At 37.6% G+C, this 13,480-nt stretch overlaps 2 protein-coding genes across 6 annotated transcripts; one reads left to right on the forward strand and one right to left on the reverse strand.

The window, feature by feature from the left end:
* The first annotated feature begins 507 nt into the window (after positions 1-507).
* Positions 508-5,901, forward strand: LOC140035040 (putative E3 ubiquitin-protein ligase RING1a). 5 transcript variants are annotated; one of them, XM_072074390.1, is made up of 11 exons: positions 508-823; positions 976-1,018; positions 2,225-2,242; positions 2,339-2,397; positions 3,525-3,606; positions 3,681-3,801; positions 3,894-3,938; positions 4,366-4,878; positions 5,110-5,217; positions 5,324-5,530; positions 5,660-5,901. In XM_072074390.1, exons 1-11 carry the CDS (start codon positions 652-654, stop codon positions 5,681-5,683), a joined length of 1,392 nt encoding a protein of 463 aa, XP_071930491.1. In that variant the 5' UTR covers positions 508-651; the 3' UTR covers positions 5,684-5,901. The 5 variants fall into 5 exon arrangements, with proteins under 5 accessions (XP_071930491.1, XP_071930489.1, XP_071930490.1 ...); XM_072074388.1 differs by having other exon boundaries at positions 2,225-2,397; XM_072074389.1 differs by having other exon boundaries at positions 2,225-2,397; positions 3,897-3,938.
* Positions 5,902-7,889: 1,988 nt separating this feature from the next.
* Positions 7,890-9,931, reverse strand: LOC140035041 (auxin-repressed 12.5 kDa protein-like). The gene is made up of 3 exons (XM_072074393.1): positions 9,679-9,931; positions 9,133-9,364; positions 7,890-8,313 (listed from the first exon to the last, which is right to left on the reverse strand). The coding sequence occupies exons 1-3, from the start codon at positions 9,785-9,787 to the stop codon at positions 8,277-8,279; spliced, it is 378 nt and encodes a 125-aa protein (XP_071930494.1). The 5' UTR covers positions 9,788-9,931; the 3' UTR covers positions 7,890-8,276.
* Between the last annotated feature and the right edge of the window lie 3,549 nt (positions 9,932-13,480).

A 13,480-nucleotide genomic window follows, 5' to 3' on the forward strand; every position in this document is an offset into this window, starting at 1 on the left:
ACACGATAACTAGCTAACTACTTTATTCTCACCAATTTGCCACTGGAATTTGCCACAAAATTCCATTCTTGGATAATACAAAACCCACAAAAAAAAATTCCTCCTTAAAAATTAAAACTAATAATGTTTCCTCATTTAACCAATTCTTCATTTTCCATGACTAAATGCATATCTATAATCGAGGTGGTTGGATACTTGGATCCATTCAAGCAATTGATTGTTACATGCTATAAAGCAAATTCAAAGCACGAGGCGCAGTGGATCAATATTATTGTTTGATATATAAAATTCTCAACAAGTTAAAGGGTCATATTAGCAATTTGCCATGAATTCAAAGACTTGTTCCTTGTGCATGCACAGTAGTACCTTTTTGAATGCTAAGAAAAGAAAAGTTGTCTCCAAAATTTCTCTTCTTTTTTTTTTTTTTTTCAGTTTCAGGTAAACAATTCATTATCAATTAATTTATACAACTCGCGCAGCGTAAATAGTAGTAGTAGTAGTAGTGTATGTATAAACACAACAGAGTAAACGAAAGCCACACCGAATCGCTTCTCTCTCTAGTCTTTCTTGCCTTTCTCTCTCCTTCCTTCCCCGCCAGGTCCGCCACTTCCCGCGGCGGCGAACACCTCCATCCACGCCTTTGACTAGACAATGCCAGCACAAAAGCGTTCACAGGAGACTCCTCCTCCGCCTCCACCTCCGACTCTGCCTCCTCCTGCGTCTCCACCTCCTGCACTGCAGCAGCAGCCGCCTGAGGATAGAGACGATGATTCGCTCCAACGTAACCAGAACGACAACGGCGAACAAGCCGATGACGCTGACGGTACGTTACCTACACGTCTACGGCCTACAGATTCGCATACGTTTACCTAATTCGAGACGTTATTTTCTAGCGGAGAAATTTTGGTCGGTTGCTTTTGCTACTCTCTCATCTCAACTTTTTTTTGACTCGATTTCTTTTTCCTTCACTAGCAGATTCCGATGGAAGTGCATCGTCGAGTGACGGGGAAAAGGACGAGTAAACTTTTTTCACTGTTCCTCTCTGCTTTTGTAGATACTTGTATGTGTGCATGTGCATGTCTGGTTATGTGTTCGGCATTGTGATTGATTGTCTTATGACTGTGATTTTTTATGTTTAGAGCTGATCAAGGCTTGAATGTGTAGCTGGAGGCGTTTAGTTTGAGATCCGCACGATTTCTCTGGTTTTAGTGGTTGTAGCTATCATTTCTGTTAACTTTTCCCGGTCTTCCAGCTCTGTAGTTCACGTTCTATTCAGCATTTGTGGAAGTTCAAATGGGTATATTTCAAATTTCGTTGAAGCTAGTTAACGTTGAAAACTTGGTGGTCGCGATTGCTAATTGAGCTTGCTGAGATGGAATAGGTTTCCTATTTTTCCTTTAAAGTTCTGTGCATGAATTTGCTGATTGGGAGTTACTTATTAAAAATTATGCTTAAACTTGATTTGATCTGTGGGGGAGTTAGTTCGGCTGTTGGAAGTTGTTTCTTCTCCCTCCCCGCCTTCCCCTTTCTTCCCTGCTTTTTGGTGTTACTACGCAGGATATGTAGCTGGATAATTGGACAGTCTAGTAAGCCACGTGTGATATTTTTACCATGATGTGCTAGGTGATTTCCTGAAGGCTCTATATCCATGTGAGAGGATTTAGCGCATGCAGTTCTCTGAGAGATGTGAGGATGAAAGGGTACTTTGGGAAGCGAGTGAGAGAAGAGTTGAAATACTGAAAGGGTGATTTGGAAGATGAGGGGCCTTCAGTCTTCAAATTTGCATTAGGCCACTGAAATGAGGGTGTTACACAATTGAAGTTTCCAGTACAGTAGACGCTGTACCTGGCCTTTGTTCAAGAAGCCATGCATCATTATCATCATGTTCAGTCATCGATTACTTTTGGTCCTCTTTTGCTGTAGGATCTTAGTTAGAATGAAAAGGCATTTGAAAGACACGTACCATAATATCTTGGCCAGCTGTTGTTTGTCTTTTAGTGCATTAGGAAAGTTTCCTGTCTAATTTTGTGAGCTACTGGACGAATTGAGAACCTCGATGGACAGTAACAGCATGGTTTTACACCAAGCTACCTCATTTTCGCCAATTATGAAATTTTCTCTGTGAATTATGAGGTTGACAGAATGAAGATTAAGTTCCCATAAGTTTGATTACTCCCATCCAACAGCCCTATCTCTTACTTTATCTGTTGTCATGTAATTTCAGGGTTATGTGCTTGGAAAGGTGCTGGCTGCATAGTTGTTTACAAACTTCCACTGATTTGCTTTTAAGGAATTCTGAAAATTACCTCTCTGCACTTATGCTTTACCACTTCTGCAGATTTATCATCATGAAATTGTCAGAGATACGGAAGGAAGTCCAGTGTCCGATATGCTTGGGTATGTGACATGCTTTAAAAAGTTTAGATTAATTTTCTCTTAACTGCAAGTTAAAGTATGTGATTCAATACCTGATCATGAATATGAGACGGATAAAATATCAATAGAATTGTTCTCTATTCAGTTTTGCAAGAAAAGTTTGGAAATATTTTTGCTGGGGAGGAGAGGAACTTGTCTGTGATTTTTCTGGCTTTACTCTCATGTGAGATTTGATTCCCTGAGTTTTAAATCCTTGAAGCTGCTTGTCCTTGAAGGTCAAAAGTTTATATAGTGGATATTTTGTCTGAACAATGATGCAGAATGAATTTGTCATCAGGAACTTATTCTTGTGTCAAGTCAGTAACTTTTGCCAGTATGCCGCAGCTTCTTGAAATGAAAACCTTTTCTTGGGCTAGTGAAATTTCAAAATGCGGCATTGTTAGTTCATTATAGGGTCAGGTATCAAATATATAGATGTCTAAATAATTATTCTTAGCTAGCCATTTAGTTGAATGAATACAATATGTAACAATTACCAAATTAAGAGCTTTTTTGTGTATTGGTATTATGACTATTATAAACAGAAATCTTCAATGTCTTCTGATTGTTTCTATGAGTATTCAGCAGGTACCTTTTGCTAGATATATCCTCTGCTACTATGACAATGTATTATATGCTATATTTTTCCATTTATTTTTGTTTATTGTGATACTCGTTCACATTCCTTGATTTAAATATTCTACAGTAGTTTGGATGTTGAAAAATGATTAGAAATAAATATTGCTTTTGTATTAGTGCTACAAGTTGTGTCACATTTGGGTTGGAAAGATATCCAAAAACATTATATTGCAAACACCCTGTAAAAGGAAATATTTCCTTGATCAGTTATCCTTTTGTTCCTTAAGCACTGTAGTTAAAGCAAGCATTAGTTAGGAAGTAGAAAAAGAACAAGAAAATGGAGGCACTTTTTTACTGGTTTGGGACTTGGTTGTGCTATAACTGTGAGATGGCTCACATGGCTTTCCACCATTTGGTTGTGAAGGCAAACAAGAAATTGAGATCTCTGTACTTTCTGATCTATTAGTCTTCCAACTTTACTTTCAACTAAATGTTTCTTAATAATGTTCTTTCCCATATATCATGGATAGGCATCATTCGGAAGACAAGAACAGTTATGGAATGCCTTCATCGCTTTTGCAGAGAATGCATTGACAAGTCAATGCGACTTGGGTACTGTATCATGCTCATGTTTAAACTGTGGTTGCCCTCCTGTATCCATACTTATGATTTGACCTTTAATGCAGGAACAACGAGTGCCCAGCTTGTCGCACGCATTGCGCTAGTCGACGTTCTTTGAGGGATGATCCAAAATATGATGCTCTCATTGCTGCTTTATATCCAGATATAGATAAATATGAGGAGGAGGTATAGTTTAATATATTATTCCATTTCGTTTAAGGGACCAATTAGTCTAATTTTTTGCTGAACATGAGCACTCTCTTTATCTGGTATTGTAGCAGGAATTGGCTTTCCATGAAGAGGAGAAAGCTCGTAATAAGCAAGTGAGTTAGCTCTGTTTCACCTCAGAACTTGAGTTCAGTCTAGATTTCCTTCACTTTCGCTTCCTTATTACCTCGGTATGCTATAAATAGTTTGAGGAGAATTGAATTCCTATGCAGTAACTAGCACAGCCAACAGTTGACCTTCACTGCAGGAATAGCTTTGCCTTAATTGTGAATGACAAATGTGGGAATCCCAGTTTCTGCCTTTTGTCTGGATCTCATTTCCTATGCGTCATTTTCGTTTATTCTTTAGCACACTTTTGTATATGCCCATGTAAACAAGACATTAGCTTTCTAACAAATATAAAATGACCATTCCAATGTATGGCTTTGTCTTTGATTTGTTTACAGCCCAATTGCACATCTGCTTTGGACCATTGGTTTCCTAGAATTGGTCATTTACTCATCTTTTTGGTTATTTGGTCAGATACAAGCTTCAATTGCCCAGACTTTTCGCCGACAGACAGAAGCACTGGGAAGAAAAAGATCAGCTAGGGCTGCAGCAAGGAGATCTCATGGCAGTTACCGAAATGTGAGGGGAAGGAGAAATCTTCGAACTTCTGAACATCAGGGATCTGACGAAGATGATGATGCTAATGGAATTTATGGTGGAAAAGATTCATCTTCTGCTGATGAGCGCAGTCCAGAAGTGAAACCAAAAAGGCAAAAAAGATGGGGAGGTGCTCGTTTTTCACAGTCTTCTGCGGCAGCCAATTCTGATGCAGGGTACGATGAGAATGATTCAGAAGTAAACAGAGAGCTGCTTGGTGCTTCTGCTGGACTGATTGGCGGCACAGAAATTCTTGCATGGGGAAAAGGTGGCATGCGCAGTCATACCCGACATGGTGGTTTTAGTGGTGGCAATGGCAAGTTTGCTAGAAACAGCCGACTTTCAAAGCTGATGGACTCTTTACGTTGTTCAGATGTAAAGAATGAGGAGGTAGACTATACATTATGTGCTTTCCTCAGGTGTACGTTGATTTTGTTCCAATTAGTGAAGGAAATTTGTTTACTTCTCTTTTTATTGGTACATGCCATGGACATCCTGCTTGTCTGGATGTTGAACTAGATTAGTGATATCTTCTGCAACAAAAATAGCATAACTTGCTTTTTTAGCTCGTCACATCACAATGTTCTCGCATGAGGATGGTTTCTCTTTTGATCGTTTCAGTTGGATGTCAGTCTTGAGCTTGTTGCCATGGATAAAGAAGAAATACCCAATTTGCAGAGGCCTTATCTTAGTTGTAAGCCTACTTTGTCAGTGAGACACTTGTGCCAAGTAAGATGCTCGCACATCCTAAGTTGTCATTTCTCATATATAGCAATCCACATTGAGGAGCTTATGTTCCTAGTCTGTAACTAGTTCTTATGTCTATACTGTACAGTATGTTGCTCTCCAAACTTCTATGCAAGCTGAGGAAATTGAAATTTGGTGGAAAAGGGAACTTAAAAAGGGGTTTCCCCCAAAACACAACAATGAAGCCCCTAGTGCATCTGCTTTTCTTGATCAGTCTGAAAATACGGAAAGGTTGGATGAGCATCAGACCCTGGGTGACATTCGAACTATTTACAGTTCCAGTCAGTGCAATTTGGTGAGCCTTCTGTTTGAGATGACTTTAACATGCAGAACATGAACTGTAAATTTACTAAATACTAAACTAGAATTCTCATGCCCTGTGTGTTGATCAGTGGTATTCTGCTTATGTTCTTGCTGCTTGCAGGTTTTGGCATATGGGCGGAAGTAGAAGGGTTTAGGAAAGATGTATACAGATATAGTGCTTAAGGGGAACTCTAATTTAGTTCAGAAACTGGGAAGCTCTTGTATGTATGGCCCTTTTGAGTGGATTGTTCACAGTAGTCGAAGAATGCATAGATAAAGTTTCAACAACAATTATACATAATCTTGTTTATGATTTTGTACTTGTCTGAGTTATTGGAGATGCTTGTTATTCTTTTTGACATAGTCCCCATCTGACCCTATTTAAATATTTGTCTCAGCTGTTGTTTTTTTAGGTACGTATATGAAACTCTCGCTTAATTAATTCGTTGATATCCGAAAACGAGTACTCGTTCCAAGTTCATGAAGCCCATAACCTGTTGCATGTTTGATGCAGTCAGAATGGAAGGATTTGTTCCGCTGATGTTGTTCATCTATGTTTTCCAGGACATATTTTTCTTCCTCTAATATTCTCTTGTTACCTTGTTATTGGCAGTTAATATTGGCATGGAAAACCTGCTTGTGCTACTTAGTATATCAATAGATAGACTGTTATTGGCAATTACCAGTTTTGCATCAGCCGGCAATGTCTCGTCGTGACAAGTGACAGGCAAGATTTATCCTCGAAGAGGTGACAAAATTTCTATAACATCACAAGAAAGATTAGGCTTCATAAATGGCATACGTAACAAACCCGGTGATGATGGATAAGTGATTAAGAATGGGTTGGTTGGTCTGAAATAGGGATTGTGCCGTTTGAGTGGGTAGGCTTAAAGAACTTAAAATTTCCGTTCCTCTTTTTTGTTTTCCTACAAAAAAGTAGGCAATGAAAGCGAGAGCTTTTAAGATTGACGCCCTACACTTCACAGTTCTCACTCTTGGTTTTCCTCTATCTAGCGTTGTAGCATTATATTGGACGTTGTGTTCCAGAAAAGATTTTTTAAAGTAAGAAAAACAAAGAGAGGCTTCCCATCCATGGCTCCCTTCGGAAAATGCAGCAACTTCCTCAGATGAAAAGATGGATGGTTCGAAACAAAATCAATTTATGAACTGATCTATTGCGTAAGAGGGTCAAACGTGTGAAACCCAAACCCCTTAGCCCATCAATATTTGGAAGCCTCACATTTTCGGTAGCCGACGATTGATAGATGGACAAATTCAGGCCCACACCCATTTACGTACAATCCGTTGCATCGGGTATTTTATCGCTCACTGGAAGTCCACAAATTTTTGGAAGCTCGCCATTCCACGTCTGAAATAATGGACATATCAAGGTTCATTTCCCTTCACATATGATAATACAATCTAGGTTCTTTGCTAGAGATTACACACTATAATTAATCGAAAAGGGGTTGCTTTAAAGTTGGATAGGATTTGATCCAATAATTGAAATTTTTTTAATTTTTTTTTTCAGCACTTTAGAGTCTCGACTTTAACCCTTAGATCAAGAGCTCCTAAGCAAAAGAAAAAAAAAAAAATTTTTTTATTGTGTTTAATGTTTGTATTCATTGTTTCAGTGACTACATCTATCATCATCACTATTACTATTGACAAAACATAATTCGATGCAAGTCTGACCAACAACAACTGCATCCCCCGAATCCCATCCAATGTTCTTTCAACAACTTGAGAAATCTCAAGTATTTGAGTTAAACAAACCGAAGCCCCAGATCAATCGTCAAAAGCCCCAGATCAATCCCATCCAATGTTGAATTGCCTTTTTTCTGTATAGCCTCAAATCAACAGCTGATCCCCCTGCAGCAGCTTCGGCAGCTGCTGCTTTACCAATGTTGGGAATGCCACGCACTTGATTTGATCCTTAATCAATATCTACATCCTAGGGGTGGTGTTAAACTCCACGTTTAAGGGGAATAAATCACAATCGTAGAATTTCTATACATTTCCCTTTGAGTAACCTTTTCTTTCCAATTTGTAATGATACAGACCAGGCTGGTTTGTACATGGCAATCCCATTGCGAGTTGTAAGCATATAATTAGTCCTTTGAAGCTGCTTTCTAACCACCCACTCCGTCATCCTTCCCTCAATTATTTTTGTCTACTGATCAGACTACTAAAATAATCAACATCAACATCAACTTTTTTTTTTTTATTTGTAACTGGACCTCAATAATTGATGTACGGCGTCTCAATCAATTCTTAGTGCCACGGGACAAGTCAGATAAGCACGAAGTAGTCAATTAGCACAAGAACATAGTAATATGATACCAGTAACAAAATTCAAATCCAATCCAACTTCTCTTATTTAATAATAGCAGTAGCATAGATAAGAGCAAGCAAGCAGTAATAGGAGGTTGCTTGTGTCCACCTTCCACGGCGCACACAGCACACACACTACCGATTCTTCATCAAACATTAAAAAGCACTTGAGATGAGATGAGATGAGATGAGATGAAAAACAAACACATTGCAGTCAGCTTTGGAAAACTAGTTAAAAGGACACCATGGATCCATAATTACAAAAAAAAAAAAAAAAAAACCCCATTAATTGAGGTGCCTTCTTGCAGAGCTGCAACATCATATGAGAGCTACGAGGTTGAGTATTAACTCCCAACGCTATTTACATAGGCAGTAGTAGTAGGAGCCATCGGCTATCAGTCGCTTCAGCGATGTTTGCTCCTAGTCTCCCCGCTGTAGAGCCTGTAATTAAATTTGACAAAAAAAAAAAAACAGAGAGAGAAAGGTTTATGTACAAGTTACTAGCATATGGTTATCTTGATTACCACTAGCAAGTACTATTTATTCTCCATAGTATCAAGAAATCAAAAATTTTAGAACCCCAATAAGTTGCTGCTTGTATGCTCAATGGATACGATTGATTACCTTTTTACAGTTCCATTTGGGCATCCAAAATAAAAAGAGTCCTACTGCTGACACTAGATCTGACAACTGGTGCTAAAGGCTTTTATCATGCATCAAGAAGATTATTAGGACAGAGAGCCAAGATTCAAGAGTCAAATGAAAAATACTGCGCAGATCTCTACTTCGGACATGCAACTTTGAAACCACTTTCCCATTTTTCCTTCCCCTTTCCATGTTTTTTGTCATTTTTTTGGGTAAATTTCTCCATAAGAAATGTTAAATGAAAACACTACTCCATAAGTTGAGACGGTGGGCGAGGCTCCGTCTGAGGCATATATTAAGTCTGTTCAGTTGGCATAGTTCATTAATTGAAAAAACGATATGAGTACTCTAGATCTGACAACTTGTACTACAGATTTTATCATAGGTACTTCCAAGTTTTCATGAGGGGCCAAAAAGCCAGGATCCAAGGATCAAATGGGAAGATCTTCCCAAAATAAAAAAAAAGAATCAAATGGGAAGGAAAAAAAAAATTACCGATCTCTCTGCTTAGGACATGCAACTTGGTCACTAATTTACCCCCATTTTTTTCCCCCAATTTCGAGTTATATTTATCTTGATCTGGATAAATTTACATGCGACTTGGGAAACAAGTACCAGTCATAGACAGTGGGAGAGTTAGACTGAGGCTTGTCAAACAGATCTGATCCAAGCCCCTTGGTTGCAATGTTACTCCCCGGGTGAAAAACACTCCTCCACACATTCTCTTTGCGGGCTGCCGTCGGCGACGGAGTGGTTGGTGTTCCCGGAGTTGCCGGGGTTGCAGGGCTGGGTGGCATAGACATGGACCTCTGATACTTGCTGCTGCTAGCTTCACCTGCCCCCCCATCTAAATCAATAACACCACATGCCCAGTATTTGTCACACATAATAGAACTAGTACACAAAGTGATCATCGTCAAAATTTTTTAAAAAAAAAAAAAAACAGAGAATCTCATGGCAGAGATTCAGATCATCATGCTGATTCCTGCAAGTGACTGTAACACTTGCAAGATGTACTCTATACCAGCTCACCCATGCAGGTAGGCCTTTATTCATTCATATTCTAACAAAAGAAACTGACATCCACAAATATACAACACACACACACTATAAAAGTAGAAGTTGAAGCTTTAGAATTGGATGATGAAGGGGAAGGGGTACCGGTTTTGACGTTCAAGGGCTGGGTGGGGAGCTTCCTTAGCTTTCCCAGGCCACGTTCAGGTTGAGGTCCGGCTATAACATCATCCCACAGCTTGTCTATCAGAACCATCTTGCCGCAATGCAAGGCTTTAGCCACTCAGCTGCTTACTGATTTTTCTTTTCCTTTCTCCTCTTCTGCTTTTTCTTTCTTGATTGATGAAACGCCTCAACTGCTCGGAATAAATAGAAGGGAGAGCCAAAATATCTCCTTGTCTCCAGAAATTAGTTTTAACAAAAGGAAAAAATATATATATATCTTATTTTTTATTTCTTCTTTTTCAATAATTTAGATGCTGACTCCCAAGACTTTTTTCCCATGTACAGAACACAACCGCCCTGTTTAGTTTGTGGCATGACACGGAGGGGCTGCTAAGTGGAAGAAAAATAGTGGGTGGATTAAATCAATGTGGATAAGGATGAAGATTGAAGACTAGGGGGAAATGTGGGACCGCTGTGATATTATCAGTCTTGAGATCGTAATAGATTAGCGGTAGCGTAGGTGGAGGGTTGCCAGTACAAATGTCACTTTCCTTGTTCAATATTGTCCTATTCTTTGGTTTCTGCAGAATAGGAAGTCTTTTTTTTTTTTTTTTTTTTTTGACAAATGATTTTGATAAGAGAAGAGTGATTTGGGATTGGGATCCGCTATCCACGTGACACGATGGAGCTAGTTACTTTGCCATCATCACACCCAAGGTTAGAGAAAATCAGAAGAATTACTACTACTTGGCTGTTAATTTACGATTTGAAAGGAGGATACAGTGCCAATTATTTACATCCAATTTGATTAGGATACCTTTCGAATTGAAGTCCAATTTTAATATGACAGTGGGTTCCAACTCTTTTCCGATGCCAATTTTCTTGCTACAATTTACTAGATTGGAGGTTCAGCCTCCGTCTAATATATTACACAAGAAGTATAATAATATTTCTTGTTCTTAAAAAAATCGGACCCCTAACCCTGATACAATTCTCTTCAGGCTAGTCTCTCCCCATAGATGGGAATAGGTTAGATAGTTGTCGTTAACAAAAAAAAAAAAAAACAAAGACTAGTGACTACTCTGGTGATTCATCCCCAACTCCAATACAAGCTTTTTCAGACTACCCCTCTCTTGCCGGACAATGTTAGATAATTGCCGTTGCCGACAATAGAAATTTTGTTTTGACTTTAATTAAAGTAAGAGTAGCGTTAATCCTATATGCATTAATTGCATATAGTTATCATAGTTAGATGCATAATACATATGTAAATTTTAAACTCACATTTAAAATAATTATATATATTTAATGATGATAACGTAGATAGTATACAAAAAAATTAATTCATGAGATCATGGGATTGATCATTATTATTTTTTTTTTTAATTGAGCATCCCATCACCTTCTTTGCTTACATGATAGGCTATTATTGTTATTCTCAACTAACCATACCATACCATGGGATAAAATAAATCAACATCACGGGCCACTTCTATAACCTTTTGCCCATGCCTTGTCTAGGGACCCAATGCCATGAATCTGGATGGAGTGCAATGTTCCAACACTGACGTTGACAATCAATGCATTGATTTGTGTTATCACTAAAATGTGCTGAATTTATCTTTGTCATGATCGAAGGTTATTTTGGAAGGGGCTGGAGTGACCGTGGCAGGTCATTTTAATAACTGCTATTCCTTCAGCCTGCCCAAGACTTTTGCTACAAATGTATTAGATCCTGATTCTGACTAATTTACCTCCTTTTAACTAATTTAATTATATGTATTTATTTTAGAGTTCATAATTGTTGAAAATCATGGAAAAATCAGTATCAAATACAGAGTGCTTTGAGTAAATTAAACAGAAAAACACTGACCTTGTCAAAGAGAGCTAATAGTTATAAGGGGTGTTATTTTATTTTTATATCTTTTCCGTGAAAAGAAATTGTGTTATTTTCACTTGTTTTAGATTATATTCCTATATAGGCCTCTATTTAAATATAGCACTCTTTTTTTTATTAATCATATTCTCACTATCATTTTTATCATATAATTTTCATTTGTTAGACTATGTGATTAAATAAATGTTGAAAGTGTAATTAATAAAAAATGAAATGCAAATAATATTTCCCAAATGCCTTGACTAAAAAGGCCGATGACTGAGGGGGGGCTCGCTGGCCTTTCAAGTCTCAGCAACCCGCTCTTCAACTGCAGGATGCTTGGAAGCCCATAAGTCCGGTGTAGCTATATTTAAGTTGGAGTCTCCAAATAAGCCCCAGTATTCAGATTTGCGGGCCTTTCCTGGACCGGCCTAATGAAAGGAAGAAACTAGCTGTAAGAAAGAACGGGAATCCTCTACTGTGGAAATTCTAAAAGGACAGGGAAGGAGTGGGTCAAATGTCTACTTCAACTGCTATTAAATTGGCTATTGGTACGACGCAATTGAGCGTCCATCTGTGGAAGGCGAATTCTTTATCAAGTTTTAACCAATTACCTACTGAAAGTTTTAAATCTAACTTGAATGTAGGTTAAAAGATTAAATTTCTTAATCTGCATTTTAAAAAATTCAAACTTTCCTGAAAAAGTTTACTAGCGGGTGTGTAGCCACCTTTTTGAGGCGATGATGGTTTAGTTCCTTTCGAGTTCTCTTTGGACCCCTTTAGGTCCCTCCTCCTCTAATATAAAATAGAAGTAAATTTAAAACAGATTATATCGTGTCCAAAAAAAAAAAAGAAGTATTTATTAAATTCTGAATTCTTTATTAAGTTTTTCAGTCTACAAACGATTCTGAGGTCCATTTGGCGGCGGTGAAGTCTTCTTCCTCGGCATTGAGTTGTTTTTTGCCTGATCATTTTCAAGCTCTTTGGAAATGGAAAGCCGGGCTTAACTACGACTTAGCCAAGAACCAAATGGATGGACCACCGCACCCAATTTACCAACATCTGTCACCTAGAAATGACCTCCCTTGCTTACTCTTTTCAAGTCACATTAAATCAATGTTTTGAAAACTGGATTGGATCGGCCGGTTCGACCAGTTAAACCGCGAACCGGCATGGCACCAGTCCGGTTCTATGTCATAGTTGATTTTTGACAAAAAATCAATCAAAAATCGGTCGAACCGAATTGAACCGGTGGTTTCCGGTTTTCAACTTTTTTTTTTGTTTTGTTTTGTTTTGCAAAATGCAACTATCAACATTCGAATCCAAGACCTTTGTAATAGAAAACCAATTTATTAACCGTTGCACCATCACATCTTATTAGTTTTTTTTTATAACTTATTTATATAAAATAAACACTCATATTTTTTTTTCCATTTTTCTTACAAAACCTCATCCTCTCAATGCTCTTTCTTTTTAATCTTCAACTCTCTGTCTATCTCTCTATCATCTTTTCTTTTGCCACTCCCTTTTTAATCAAACCTCTTTATTTTTAATTTATTGATGTTTTCTTCCATCTTTTAATTTTGTTTTTGTCCATTAAATTTAAAGAAGTTAAAAAAGAATTATTTTTCTTTAACCCAAATTATTTAATGCCACAACCACTCACTTTTATCTCATTTTTTGTTTCTTATCAAGTTTACATTTCTATTTTCGATTTTCTTGACTTCCTTCGAACTTCAAACTTCTTTTTTTAAACTGCAATATCTAAATCCCAAAACGTAAATTAAAATTTAAGTTCACAATATCTAAATTCTCATAGATGTGAATTTTGTATAATTTCAAAACATTGTGACATTTTTGGGTTGGATTTAGATATAATTGAAATTGAGATGAAATTTATTTGTTTTA

This window comes from Coffea arabica, chromosome 2c (genome assembly GCF_036785885.1).
Source record: "Coffea arabica cultivar ET-39 chromosome 2c, Coffea Arabica ET-39 HiFi, whole genome shotgun sequence".
NCBI lineage: Eukaryota > Viridiplantae > Streptophyta > Magnoliopsida > Gentianales > Rubiaceae > Coffea > Coffea arabica.

Excerpts from the sequence above, each read along its gene's own strand:
- LOC140035040 (XM_072074388.1), top strand. The coding sequence starts at position 652 with ATGCCAGCACAAAAGCGTTCACAGGAGACTCCTCCTCCGCCTCCACCT. Across the intron at positions 1,019-2,224 it reads AGTGACGGGGAAAAGGACGA|GGTTATGTGCTTGGAAAGGT; the intron begins GTAAACTTTTTT and ends ATGTAATTTCAG. Across the intron at positions 5,218-5,323 it reads CAGTGAGACACTTGTGCCAA|TATGTTGCTCTCCAAACTTC; the intron begins GTAAGATGCTCG and ends TATACTGTACAG.
- LOC140035041 (XM_072074393.1), bottom strand. The coding sequence starts at position 9,787 with ATGGTTCTGATAGACAAGCTGTGGGATGATGTTATAGCCGGACCTCAA. Across the intron at positions 9,365-9,678 it reads GCCCTTGAACGTCAAAACCG|ATGGGGGGGCAGGTGAAGCT; the intron begins GTACCCCTTCCC and ends TTATTGATTTAG. Across the intron at positions 8,314-9,132 it reads TCTCCCACTGTCTATGACTG|GCTCTACAGCGGGGAGACTA; the intron begins GTACTTGTTTCC and ends ATTTAATTACAG.